This window comes from Cyprinus carpio, chromosome B14 (genome assembly GCF_018340385.1).
Source record: "Cyprinus carpio isolate SPL01 chromosome B14, ASM1834038v1, whole genome shotgun sequence".
In the NCBI taxonomy this organism is placed as follows: Eukaryota; Metazoa; Chordata; class Actinopteri; order Cypriniformes; family Cyprinidae; genus Cyprinus; species Cyprinus carpio.
The window spans coordinates 22,575,059-22,588,518 of NC_056610.1; the positions used below are offsets into that span (position 1 = coordinate 22,575,059).

At 39.7% G+C, this 13,460-nt stretch overlaps 1 protein-coding gene across 1 annotated transcript in view; it reads left to right on the forward strand.

Moving 5' to 3' along the window:
- Positions 1-715: 715 nt before the first annotated feature.
- The window catches only part of LOC109112921 (slit homolog 3 protein-like), a 138,389-nt gene continuing 125,644 nt past the window's right edge, over positions 716-13,460 (forward strand). Inside the window, exon 1 of the mRNA XM_042738814.1 lies at positions 716-754. Coding sequence (XP_042594748.1) covers positions 716-754 — 39 coding nt within the window. The remainder of the gene's footprint in view (positions 755-13,460) is intronic.

Consider the following 13,460-nt stretch of genomic DNA (forward strand, 5'->3'; position numbering starts at 1 on the left):
GACACTTTCTGTTTTGAGGCGTCCGGGTGATTGGATGAACAGTCGTCATGTGACTTACACTGACGCTCTAAATGAGAGAGGCATTTAATAATGAATTAATTTATGCAATTTTATACAAGTTATTTAAAATTGTGCCCCTCCCCCACCCATTTTCTTTTTGCTACATTTTATAGTCCAAATTTAAAGGGGTCATCGGCTGTTGATATTATTCTTTAGGGTCTTAATGAAATGTCTATAACGTTCTTTGGTTAAAATTTCTCAATGGTAGTGTAAAAAACACCATTTTTACCCTGTCAAAATCAGCTCTTTTCAGAGCAACCTGTTTTGTTGCGTGTTCATTTAAATGCTAATGAGCTCTGCTGAACCCGCCCCTCTCTTCTGTGGGGTAACAAGCATTACTGTTTACTTTAGCCATGAAACTTGCTAACCTAGCAAATCATTAGGAAAGGTGATTTGCAAAGATTCATAAAAAACCCTAATACTCACTTCTTCTGTAGGTGAAGCTGGATCACGTATGATTCGCATGAATATAGACAAATTTAGGTAGATCGGGAGGCACATTCCCTTCAAAAGCGAAAGTAATTCACTGCGTCTTCAGAGGCTCAGATGTCGGGGGTAAATGACAACTGCTAGATTCATTACTACATCCAACAACAAAACACCTCAATTGCTATGGAGACATTCTTGTCTATGTCCCTGCTCCAGCGTCGAAACAATGGCGGACTGTTCGCAGCTCACTCAGAATGGGTCTAAGGTAAGACGGCCGTGTCAATCAACTATAGTGGGAGGGGCCTTGGTCTGTGTGTAACGGCTTGATTTGAAAAAGCGGATATTATATTTAGGGATAAAATAAAAACCACTGGGGGGATTTTTATCATTATATGGTGGATGTGTACACACACTGCCAACACACATTTATGTTCAAACATGTAAAAGTAAATTTGCATCTGATGACTCCTTTAAAGCTCGACGTGTTACAGTAAAGGGAAAATAAGCTTCAAATTCTTTAAAAATGTAAAATAAATCAGAAAACCACTTGTAATATTTATTTCCATGTAGAATGCTACTTAAATGTTTTAAATAATATATTTTAAATTGTAATAATATTTTACAGTATTATTTTTGATCAAATAAATGCAGCCTTGGTCAACATAAGACTTTCAAAATCATTAAAAAAAAAAAAATATCTTACTGACCCCAAATTTTTTAATGGTAGTGTATATCTACTGTGATAAATTTTCCTAATATAATTTCATTTCTCAAGGCCACACACAAGAGTGACGACTTGAAGAAAAGTTGTGTATGTCACAGATTACAGCCATGTTGATCTTATCTCTCTCTTAAGTCCCTCCCCATCATGAGGGGTACGTATGTCAGGCTTTTATTTGGTGTGTCCTAAAATTGATTAGCTGTTGGCTCAGGAGACATTAGGGAGTTTACAGGGCCTGCTCTGTTGATTGGGTGTCCTTTGACTGAACATCATATGTGTCACTAGGCCGATCCATCTACATATTTACAATGTGAGACAAACAAGAAGGTAAAACTTAATGTCCGTTAACTCTCTACTCCTTTATCCAAGCCAGGGATGGACTTGATGTGAGGGATTTGTAGTCATCTGGTGCATAAGTGATGACCTCAGAGAGCATATTTTGCATTTCTCCCATTTTTTCCAAGTGATGCATCAACGCTTCCCATTTAAAAGCATGTGAGACTGATTAAAGGTCCTTTTTTAGGCCTGAAATCCGCCACGCACAATGTGCTGCAGGCGTCACTCCCTCATATGGTCATACTGTTTAATGAAAGGTGTCTGGGCATTGTCATGTTGGTGAATGTGTGTGTGCCTCTCAGAAATGTTAGGAGCCACAGTCCATGTGGTTTTAATGGTCCATGGAGAGGGTACATGTCTAGGCCGAAGGCTCAGTAATCACCACTGACCCTGACCGGCAAAGTGTTTTTCTTCATGTGGTTCGGCCGACCTCTTCTATCTGTACAGAAACAAATCTCAATGTCTCATTAGGCTTCATGCGTTTGTTTCAGTAAGGCTTCGTAATTGCGGGTGATTAGCGCGAGCCGTGAGCCATTTGTGTATATACTACGATCTGAGACTGTTATCGCGATGCTTGGCCGCTTAAGTCTTCACCATTTCCTCTGGCCCCAAAAATTAACCCCCAAAATACTCAATACGCTAATTGAGGCCGCTCTTTTAACAAAGCCTAATCAAGGCGCCTGAGAGACTGCTAATACACATGCTTCTGATTCGCTTCCAGACTGGCCCGCTTTTTCATGTGACGGGAGAGAATTGTGGTGGCCGTGCAAAGTGGCAGACGCTGTTTTTTTACGACGTGTCAACAGAGCAGTTGACAGACCTGTGGTTTGGGGCCTCCCTTGGAAGTCAGACGAACATATCTAATCCCGAATTATTTAAAAGAAAAGTTCACTTCCATTGTCAAAATTTCCTTATAATTTACTCACCCCCATGCCATGCCAGATGTTTATGTCTTTCTTCAGTTACAAGAAAAGAGATTTTTGAAGAAAACAAACCAAGAATTTTCTCCATAAAATGGACTTCACTGGTGGCCAACGGGCTGAAGGTCCAAATTGTAGTGTCAGTGCAGCTTTACACAATCCCAGCCGAAGAATAAGGGCCTTATCTAGCAAAACATAATTTTCTAAAAAAAAAAAAGGTAATAATAAAATACAATTTTGTATAGTTTTTAACCACAAATGCTGGTCTTGCACTAGCTCTGAGATGTGCATTCAAGTCTTCACACATTGCATAATCACGTTGGAAATGTCACGCAGTTAGTTGTTCGTCTGTGTACTCCATCTCATTTTCTCCTCCAACTTTTTTTTTTTTTTTACCTTTTGTGCATTTGACTTTGCACATTTGCTTTGTAAACACTGGGTCAGTACTTCCACCTACGTGTGCATGATTACGTAATGCGTGAGTTCAAGCTAGTGCAAGATGAGCATTTGTGGTTAAAAAGTATATCAATTTGTATTTTTGGTAGAAAATGACTGATCTTTCACTTGATAAGTCTTGATTATCCTCGGCTGGGATTGTGTAGAGCCCTTTAAAGCTGCATTGAAACTGCAATTTGGAAGTGAACTGATCCTTTCACCATACAATACCACCACATTTACAAAAACATGTAATATCTTCCTCAAAAGCCTTATTTGTTTTCGACTAGTGAAAGAAAGACATGAACATCTCGGATGACATGGGGGTGAGTAAATTATTCTGGAAGTTAACTTTCCCTTTAATGCTGCTTATTTTCGGCCTGGATTCATTAGGGGACATCACAGATAGGCCTGGTTTAGGGTTGCTGGAGATCCCATCACCTTCCCATTGTCCTGTTTTCGCCTGTGAACAGAGGCCGAAATGAGGAGGAGAAAGCAGAATGAGTAGTTGTGATGTCACAACAAAGATGTTCACAAAGGAAGAAGGCGTCCCGCTCCGTTGACTCACTGCAGTGGAAGCCACTATGGGCAGCTGCCAGGCGTCCTCGGGATAAACAAGTCAAATTACGTGGTGTAATGCCTGGGACTGTGAACCTCACTGAGCAAAGGCTTTCTGATTCTAATTATGACATTCATTAACGCAGAGATTCCTGGAACAAGGACTTTAATCCTAACATGGCCCCCCAAAGCTGCTTTAATTTGGTGGGCTGGTCTGGAATGGGGAGCCCGGTCTTGGTAGACTAGTGTGGTTCCTGCCGAATAATTACTCTGTCAGTGATTAAATGGCATTTAGAGACAGCCTCCATTTGCAGTGTATAGATTTTTCATTCACATAAACTGGAACAGACATTCAAATAAATCATTTTTCTGTGATTGATTGCATGCAATAAACAGCGAATTCAGTAACTTGCAGTGGTTGCGACTTCATTTTCATTCCCAAGTCTTTTTTGGGTAAATTGCGTTAATTTGCACAGACATTATGTTCTTTAACAACCCTCATGTAATTACCCCCAATGCACTCTTACAAAAACATTTTCTAGAACAAAAACAAAAACAGTTTCATAAATCTCAAGAGGATTTTTTTATCATTATAAATCTATCACACCCAACTCAATCCCTTAAGAATCTCCCTTGGCTCTTGGATACCCAAACACGGTTGTTAAGGAAACGCTGCCGAATGTTTGACATTGGCTCTGGTGGCAAAACCGTCGCCTTGTTTTATGATGATTCACATGTGTGATGATTTGCTGTAACATTCCATTGGCAGACTGGCGGCTCCAGGAAGGTTCAGTGAGTGGCAATCTTTACCATCTTTGAGGGAACATCCATAAAAGCTTTGCTTTAGAGGAATATTTCACACAAGTTTTTTTTTAAACCTCATGTCATTTTAAACTTGACTTTAACTCTGTGGAATGCCAAAGGGGAAATGTTGAAAAATTTCACCGGTCAGTTTTGTCCATTAAATTACAATGAACAGGGAATGAAGCTGTCATAATTCAAAAAGGCCAAAATCACCATTAAAGAGTTTTCAAAGTGGTTCATACAAATCTTCTGAAAGCCTACTGATAATTTTATGTGAGGAACAGACTAAAACTGCTTCGTCTGGACCATTGAATCAGTGAGTCAAGAACCAAATCAGTCCGAATTACACAACAGCTGATTCATTGAAAAGGTTTGTCTCAAAAGTAGAGTTAAAATTTTGGTCCATTTCTCACACAACTCAAGCTTCAGGTGTCTTATAGTACACTTGAAGCACAAGTCATGTGCACTATGACATTTGCCATTTTGTTACATTGGATCTTGACAACCCCATTAATAAAACACATAACAAATCATATATTTTCTTCCTCTTTCCATGGAAGAAATTTTGCCACTGTGTTATGAGAATATATAACAAGTTTTATATTTGAGCGACTTTGACATCTAGATCAAATGTTTATTTATCCTAGCCTGAAGTGTTATTCTATCATTTGTTTGAATGATCTAATACTCAGGGTGTGAAAGCTGAATCTGTGCCATGTTATTGTTACTTTAGATGTTTTTACAGCTTTAAAGGGAATACTTTACATATTTGTCCTTGAGGGTTTCCTCATAATGAGATAAAGCACAGTGCATGGCTGTTTGATTGGCATGCATGCTTTCTGTATGTAAGTGGTTAGCTCTGTAACGTAACGTCGTTTGTTTTTAAAGCGACAGCCCTGGATTCAGGCCGCAAGGCCTCATTGCCTTCAATTAGCTTTGAAAGTGTCCTGACCTACAGTGTCCCCTCACACAAGACACATCATAGCACTTAAACACAGTACCATCAGAGCGGGAATGATTTTTCACTTTCAGAGCACATTAGCTTACATAGACCGACTGCAGTTATAAGTACTTATTTCCGAGAATTATGCTCTCTGATGCAGTTACTAACTCCCACAGTGACACAAACACACACATTAATCACCCGAAAAATGCCCTGGGTTCCAGTAATAACCGAATACCATCCTTAAGTAGCACAGCCCCGTTTCTCAATAAATGAGCCTACTCAGTCCGGAAGAGCTTTTGACGGTGGAGATGAAAGGCTCTTTGGGGAGCCTGTATTAATGAAATTTGCTGAGTGAAAACTGAGCCGCCTGGCTGGGCCCCGCCAGGCCCTCACCTGGTTACACTCGCTCCTGGCCCAAGGTCACGGAACTGGAGCCCTGACAACACTTCCTCCTGTCCTCACGGCGCACACACATTCATGAAAGGGTAATCCAATTCCTGTCTTCCAAACAGACTAGAAAAAGTATATCCGCTTGTTTTGTTGCACAATGATATTTTCAATTAATATTGATTTAATAAGCCTTGTATCACAGGAGATAATGCTTAACACACCGCTCCAGAATACTTCATTTTGATTGGTCGATCACAAAATTCTGTGGTCACATAAATATGTTAAATTATAATTAACCGACATAGTTGTTCCTACTGAGCATAGTGATGCTGGTTTAAAAGGCAAACGTCTTAGTTAATGGTTTGTTAATGGCGGGAATTGTACCTTAAAATAAAGTGTGACTGAAAAAACTAAGCAAAATTAGCTTTCTCGAGCAAAGACTAGTTAATTAACAGTCACTCCGCACCAGCAGTGTGAGGTTGTGTAAAGGCAGTCATTGCATTTGGTTATAAATAAATCCTATAATCAGAAAGGCCGATTACCCTGGAAACCTAATTATCCAAATCACAACTTGCAGTTTGTTGTCGTAACAGTTGCTACAGTCATTAAATGTTGTGCAGCCCCAGCTGCTGCAATGCTAATTTTGTTTATTTATTATTTATTCATTTAATGAGAGACGCAAAATACCCTGATCTATTTTGAAACCTTCTGACGGCTCCCTCTTCGTGCCATGCATGATTCATGAACGCCAATTTACACCAAAACTCTCTGATGTGAGAATTTTACCACAAAGGTCAACGTATGCTTAACGTGTCCTCATGCCGCTTGGCAGGTACTGCGGTTTATTCTCAGCAGACCAGCAGTGCCTAATGTCATACAAATGTGTGAGTAATAATACACACTCCAAACAGACTGCCAGGAAGGAAACTCGCTCCAGACTTCAGCAGTATGAGACTCTCGCCCTTTTGCTGCCCCAAATTGCTCCGTGTGAATAACGATTAGCTACGATCACAACACTGTTAGTACCTTGTACCTCAAAATTAGATTACTACAACAGCACACATCCTGAAAGAGCGGTGTAGGTTTCTGGATGGCTAAAGGCATGGAAATCGTAAAGAATTTAATGATTCTGATTCAGAATCCTCCTAAGGTTTCAGCTCTTTAATTATTCCATTAACGATTCTTTTAGTACTTTAGGAAGAAATATTTGCTAAAAGGAATGCAGCTCTTGCTCTCTGCAGTTGGTCGCCAAGTGTTCAGATCAGTTAGCAAATCAGAAATTAGGCTAATTGAATTCTTACAAATATGTTTACACAAATATTTTAGGGGCAATAAACATGCAGTCTAATAGTTTGGGTTACGCTTTATTTTAAGGTGTCCTTGTTACAGTGTAATTACTGTATAGATTTAAGCACTGAGTAATATAAATTAACTACATGTACTTACTATATGGTTAGGGTTAGGATTGGGGTTTGGCTTAAAGGGATAATTCACCCAAAAATGAAAAGTCTGTCATTAATTACTCACCCTCATGTCATTCCAAACCAGTAAGACCTCTGTTCGTCTTTGGAACACAAATTAAGATATTTTTGATGCATTCTGAGAGCTCTCTCACCCTCCTATAGACAGAAATGTAATTACCATGATCAAGGTGCAGAAAGGTAGCAAGGAGATTGGTAAAATAATCCATGTGACATTAGTCATTCAAAGCTACGAGAATACTTTTTGTATGCAAAGAAAACAAAAATAACAACTTTATTAAACAATTTGTCTCCTCCACGTCACCCTAGCGCCATTTTGGAGAGTATCCACAGGGTATGCTGCTCTGTGTCAGCTGTGTCACGCGGTTTTCTCAATTCACTAAAAAGGATAATTTGAGCTGATTTGAGTCAATAGTTCAGGAATTGTAGTACATTGTTTTTTGTTTCACTAAAAAAAAAAATCATAAAGTTATGATCAAGTTAACAAAATATCTGTGATTTTTTTTTTTTTTTTTTCTGCCAAAAAAAACATCAACTACTGTCAGTAGTATAGAAATGTATGAAGCCAAGCTCAAAGGTCAATTTCAAACTAAGCAGGTTTCTGTAGGCAACTCCACACAACTAACTTGAACCCTTTACAAAATCATGCAAAATTCAGATTGTATTGATTCCACTCCATTGAAAACACAGGATTTCGCCTACAAAAATTCTCCGGACAACATTAAATGTGACAGCACCTTGAAAGTCATTCACTAAAGAATTAGACTACACTGGTTTCACTGCAAATCACAGAGGTTCTGCCTCAAACAATACACACCACACCATAATGTATGTAGTCCACAATTGAACATCTAGTGTGTTAAAAGCCGTCTTCAACGGAGAGATACCAAACACTGCTCTGGGTATGTTACTCAACACAAGGATGACAAAACATCTCTTCCTCTCTTGCTAGCGGCGTGACCGTTCCACCACACTGGCTGACAAGCTGGCAGCGTTGAAAGCCAAGGGGGTCCTGGGAAATGGAGAACCAGGCGACAAACTTTACCTTCTCAAAGTTCCTTTACTAGTAACAACAAGAGTGGATTTTTAGGAGAGCAAGGGTCCTGCGGGTCAGCCATGCGGAAAGGCTTGAGTGCTGTTTTAGGAGCGAGGTCACGCACAGGCAGTGGGGGATTTGACAGGAAGTAAAATAGGAGCCCCATCAAGCTCTCTGCCTGACGTGACCTGTGGAGACATTTGTCTGAGTGTTAAGTAGAAAAGAGGCTACCTGTGAGTGTTTGTGCAGGGAACCACTGCTTTATTCTAAGGCTCAGTGCATTTCAGAAGATGAGTATTAATATTGCGTGCTTATTGATTTAATAGGTTAATTTCCCCAAAAAACAATGTCTAACAAAAACACGCACACATTTATTTCAGATAGTCTCTGGTTGCAAGAAAACCCAACCTCTTCCTCGCCATGCCCATCTCCCCTGACATTTGTTTCCAATCAAAACTCCAATTCCCCTTTTTTTCCAGTTCAGAAACCTGCAATAATAGAGTTAACCTTTGCTCCGTACTACCCTCACTCTGAGGCAGTGGCTTAAAGCTGAACCGTACCCAACACCAGCGTCTGGTAACCAATTTACTCGACTCTAAGCCGTGAGTTATTGCTGTTGAAGGGCATTCCTCTGGTCCTCACGTCTGCTTTGTACCTTTCTTTAACAAGTGACATTATTGTCCTCTAATTGAGACTTTCAAATCACAAATGCAATCTCAGAGGAGTCATCTAGACGGATGTGCCTTGTTAGATTTGGAAATTCCTTTTATCCTGGTACCACTTTGAACATTTTCACCAATTCAAAAAAAAAATTTTCAAAGCAAAACTTGTTGACTCGTGAATATAAATTCAGCTAAATGAAAATCAAACCTATTTGATTCCTCCTGCTGGAGTCTTATAAAAAAGACGATTAATCTGATGCTCCGTTGTCGCCAAATGCTGACTTCATTGCTCACTTTAAGTGCCGCAGCTTGTTTTCACGAATGCATGTCTGCCAGAATAGCCAGCCTGCCTTTAAAGAGCCGAATCCTGTGTCAATTGTGTCCTTGTTTTGTGTTTTCGCCTCCGAGGGCATGAGGTGGCGGCGGTCCAGAGAAGGACAAAGACCTGAGGTGCTAAACAAGGCTTGGTAGGAGGCCTGCCTCTCTCCTCCCCATTTCACAATCAGCATGTGGGCTTCAGGGTGGCTGACAGCCCAGCAAGCTCTAGCCGCTGATATATGGAGCCTTGTGGCTTTGAAGAGAGACAAACTCTTCTGTCTGGAAGCGCCAGATGAAAACGCTGCATGTTTACCACTAAGACACCACCGTCTGTCCTTGTTTGGCTCCGCTTGTGTGAACTTGAACTCTAAATTGCATGTGAAACCATGCAAATGGATTTAATCATGATTCATAGACAGAACCAGAGTTGGTTTTATACTGTATTACATAAACTACATGGCCGTCATTCATTTAATCTCGGAGAACATGTGTGTACGTGCGCTGGGTGCTCCACTGGCCCACATAGAGAGCGTTAGTTAACCCGCTGCAGTCTGGGCTTCCCTCTCAGGCTTTAAACAGTTGTCTGTGTTTGCCAGCACATCCTCCTTGGCTCATTTCTGCTCCTCCTCTCTCTCAGTAATCACAGCTCTGTGCAGGGCTAAATGGAAGGGTTTGGAGAGAGCACGCAAGTCTGTGGTCCCTTGCTGGACTCCTTGGCTGGCCTCGTAATGCTCACTTAGGCCTGCAAGCACCATATGCATCTAAACACTAACACAAGCCCTGGCAGAGACACGCTGTCAACCAGACACACACATACAATGAGAGTTCACAAACACACACGGCTTATTTAGACAAATAAATGTGTATGTATAATATTCATAGTATACAAAAGCATCTTTCCCATGAATGTGTAAACAGTATATAATAAATAATAGTACTTGTATTCAGTAGAGAGAATGTTTTTAAAGAAGTCTTTTTCGCTCACCAAGGCTGCATTTATTTGAACAAAAATACAGTAAAAACAGTAATATTGTGAAATATTATTAACATTTAAAATAACATTTTTTTTATTTGAATACATTTTAAAATGTAATTTATTTCTGATGCAAAGCTGAATTTTCAGCACCATTATTCCAGTATTTAGTGTTACATGATCCTTTAGAAATCATTCTAATATTGATAATCTAATTTTGATTAGTTGCTCAAGAAACATTTTGAAAACAGTTGTGCTGCTTAATATTTATGCAGGTATGTATATGTTGTGTACATTTGGCAACAGAAAAAAACAAAAAACTGAACATTCAAAAGTTTTGGGATTTTTTTTAAAGGTGTAAAGAAATCTCTTATGCTCACCAAGGCAGCATTAATTTGATCAAAATACAGTAAAATAGTCAAATAATATTGTGAAATGTTATTACTATTTAAAATAAGTGTTTAAAATGTAATGTATTCCCGTGATCAAAGTTGAATTTTCAGCATCATTACTCCAATCTTCAGTGTCACATGATCCTTATTCCTCCTTAAGTAATCTTATAGTATATAGTAATAGTATTTGCTGCCACTTTTGATTTGAAGTATTAATGTCTTTAAAAAAAATATTGCTGACCCAAAATGTTGCACATGCAAGTATGTTCATGTATACTTATTTTCCCTTGTCTACTGATTTTGGCGTCTTTGCTCAGGATAGTTGCTAGTGAAGGGTTTGGCACTGTGTGTGTTCTTTTGGTGCCATACTGTATCTTTTCTTTGGTATACTATCTCTGACAGAGGGGGAAAATAGACAACAAGCAAACAAGAGGAAAAACAGAGTCACAGGGTGATTGCTGAGTGGGCCTTAACTCGAAATCAATCCTTCTAGACATTAATGATTACCAGAAAACACTACAGAGAGTTTATATAAAGGCACTTTGTGAGGGCAGAAATTGCTACAGTATAAATGAGTACATTACAGTGCATTACGCTGAAATCATCGCTAATGCACATTAACTGAATAGTGTAGTGTGTCAGAATGCATTTCTGTGGAGAACGAGGACTCTTTATTTTACTTAAGCACCAGCAATCTAATTCCGTCTCTATTTATGTGTGCATTTGGAAGAGGCGACGCGGCACTGTCGGGCTGTCACATGTGCGCCGTGAGCTGCCATGGTAACTTGGACAGGCCTGCTTGTGATTCACCAGCTGGGTTTTAAATTGGTCAGTATGACTGCATCTCCACCTGGTCCTAATCAGTGAAATCTATTAGCGAGTGGCCATCCGATGATACCACATGACCATGAGATTTAAATAGATGCTGTCATCCAACATCAAACAAATTTTAAATGAAAAATCAGCTCCAGAGAACGGAAAGTGCAATGGTTTTGTCTTGGGAGGGTTATAAAAACTAGCGGTTCTTGTTTCCAAACCCAGGAATGTTAATACCCGTTTGGGTTTTACCTGCGTCCTGCAGATCGTGTGCAGTGCTATGAGAGATCAGTATGCGAGCGGCCAATAACACCACCTTTCATGCTGTGGAGCAGAGTTATTGGATCCTTACAAAGGCATTCAATTTAACTTTTCCCTTAAAACCCTTTTGTTTGAACCCCTCCCATGACAGTAGGGCACTAGAACAAATCCACACACGAGAGGATTGGCGTGCACATCTTCACAGCTGTGTCCGCAGTGAGAGCAGATTGGGATTTCTGTCTCCTCTACAGAGGGAAAACAAACTACTTGTCAAACGACTGAGAGGCTTTTTTTGTTTTTTCTTGTTCTTGTTCTCTTTTCTTGCTGCTTGTTTGTTTTTGGGCTCTGGGGCTGTGAAGGCCCTGGCAGAGGCTGTTTGAGTTTTCCCAACTCTAATGAGCAGGAAGGGAGGCTGTTTCTGTGTAGAAGAGGGAGATTTGTTCACCTTGCTGCTCAACCCCTGCAAAAATCTCCATTGTTCCTGTTTGCTCTGAAAGCACAGAGCTCTCAATGGCTGGCGGTTTTCAATATGTGAGCAAACTTCCTCCAACTAATGATTTTCCAGCGGCGGGAAAGAGAGACAGAGATAGCACACCCTTGTTTGCTGGGCCACCGGACTGTTAAGGCTCATTTGGGTGGGCATGTTTCAACAGTGGCTGTCCCGGGCCTCATAAATACTGATTGTTTTGGACTAAGGCAGGCCAGGTGCATTCATTGTGCCATAAGCCTTTGCGGTAAGAGCCTGTTGTTCTGCACTAGTATCGTTTTGCTTCCCACAAAAGCACGTTGCTCTGTGCGGTTAGGTCACAAAAACGAAGCACGGCGATGGCACGAAGTGCTCATCTGACACATGATCTGTTCAGTGCATTACTGTGCACAACACCCTCACTTTTATACGTCCTAATGTGGGAAGGAAAATAAGGGCAGCCGTCTTTGTGTTTCAGTAGTCATTTACTTTCACTCAGGCAATCACATCACATGGAGGTCTTTGACAAGGTATCCAAGGGTCTTCACATGAACCATTGAAAGTAGAACCTGGTAGCTTTAGACAAGATTAGTATTTAGTATCAATATTAGTATCAAAATGAGTACTTGTCAAGCAGCAAATGCAAAAGAAAAAATACACATTGGCGATAATAAAGAACACACTGCAAGTAAGATGATGCTTTTTTACATGCTGTTCAAAAGTTTGGGGTTAGTGCAAATTTTTATATATATTTGAAGAGTTTGGTTCAAAAACGCTATAAACCCAGTTTGATTAATTTGAGTAAAAATGTGTTTTCTTTACCAAGAAAGGCGCCAGATGAAAACAACTATTTTTTGTTTCAAACTTTCACATACTGTAGCATCTTTAGGTTATAATAACATAAATTCAAATCCAGATTTTGAGATTTATTATAAAAACTGATTTTTTCCCCCCCAATAAATGCAATAAATCCATTGATCAATATAAAAGTCATTGTCATATTGAAACTGTTGAAAATACACAACAAAGTAAGTTGATCCGCATATGACAGCCTCTGAACTTGGTCAATACTTATCTTATTAATAGCTTACGTTTCTTCCCCACCGCAGAAACCACCACAGGTTCATCAATGCCGTCAAAATTATTCAGTTTTTTAGGGCTGCACAATAAATCACATGTGATTGTCATGCGCATCTCATCAGTAAAGCCGGTTCTGTGATTAGTAATAAATCTCCATCACATGCTTTCAGATGTAATGTATTTGAATGCTAACTATTATTTATTATGTAAATTATAGGCTTTGTACTTCAGTCGCATTCCAACGGTGACACAGACATGCTGATGTTTGGTTCACTGTATTTTATTTAGATAAACTACTAACTGCGCTGTCAAGTTAGCAATTCTGGAGCTGATATGATTTGTGTGTGTGTGTGTGTGTGTGTGTGTGTGTGTGTGT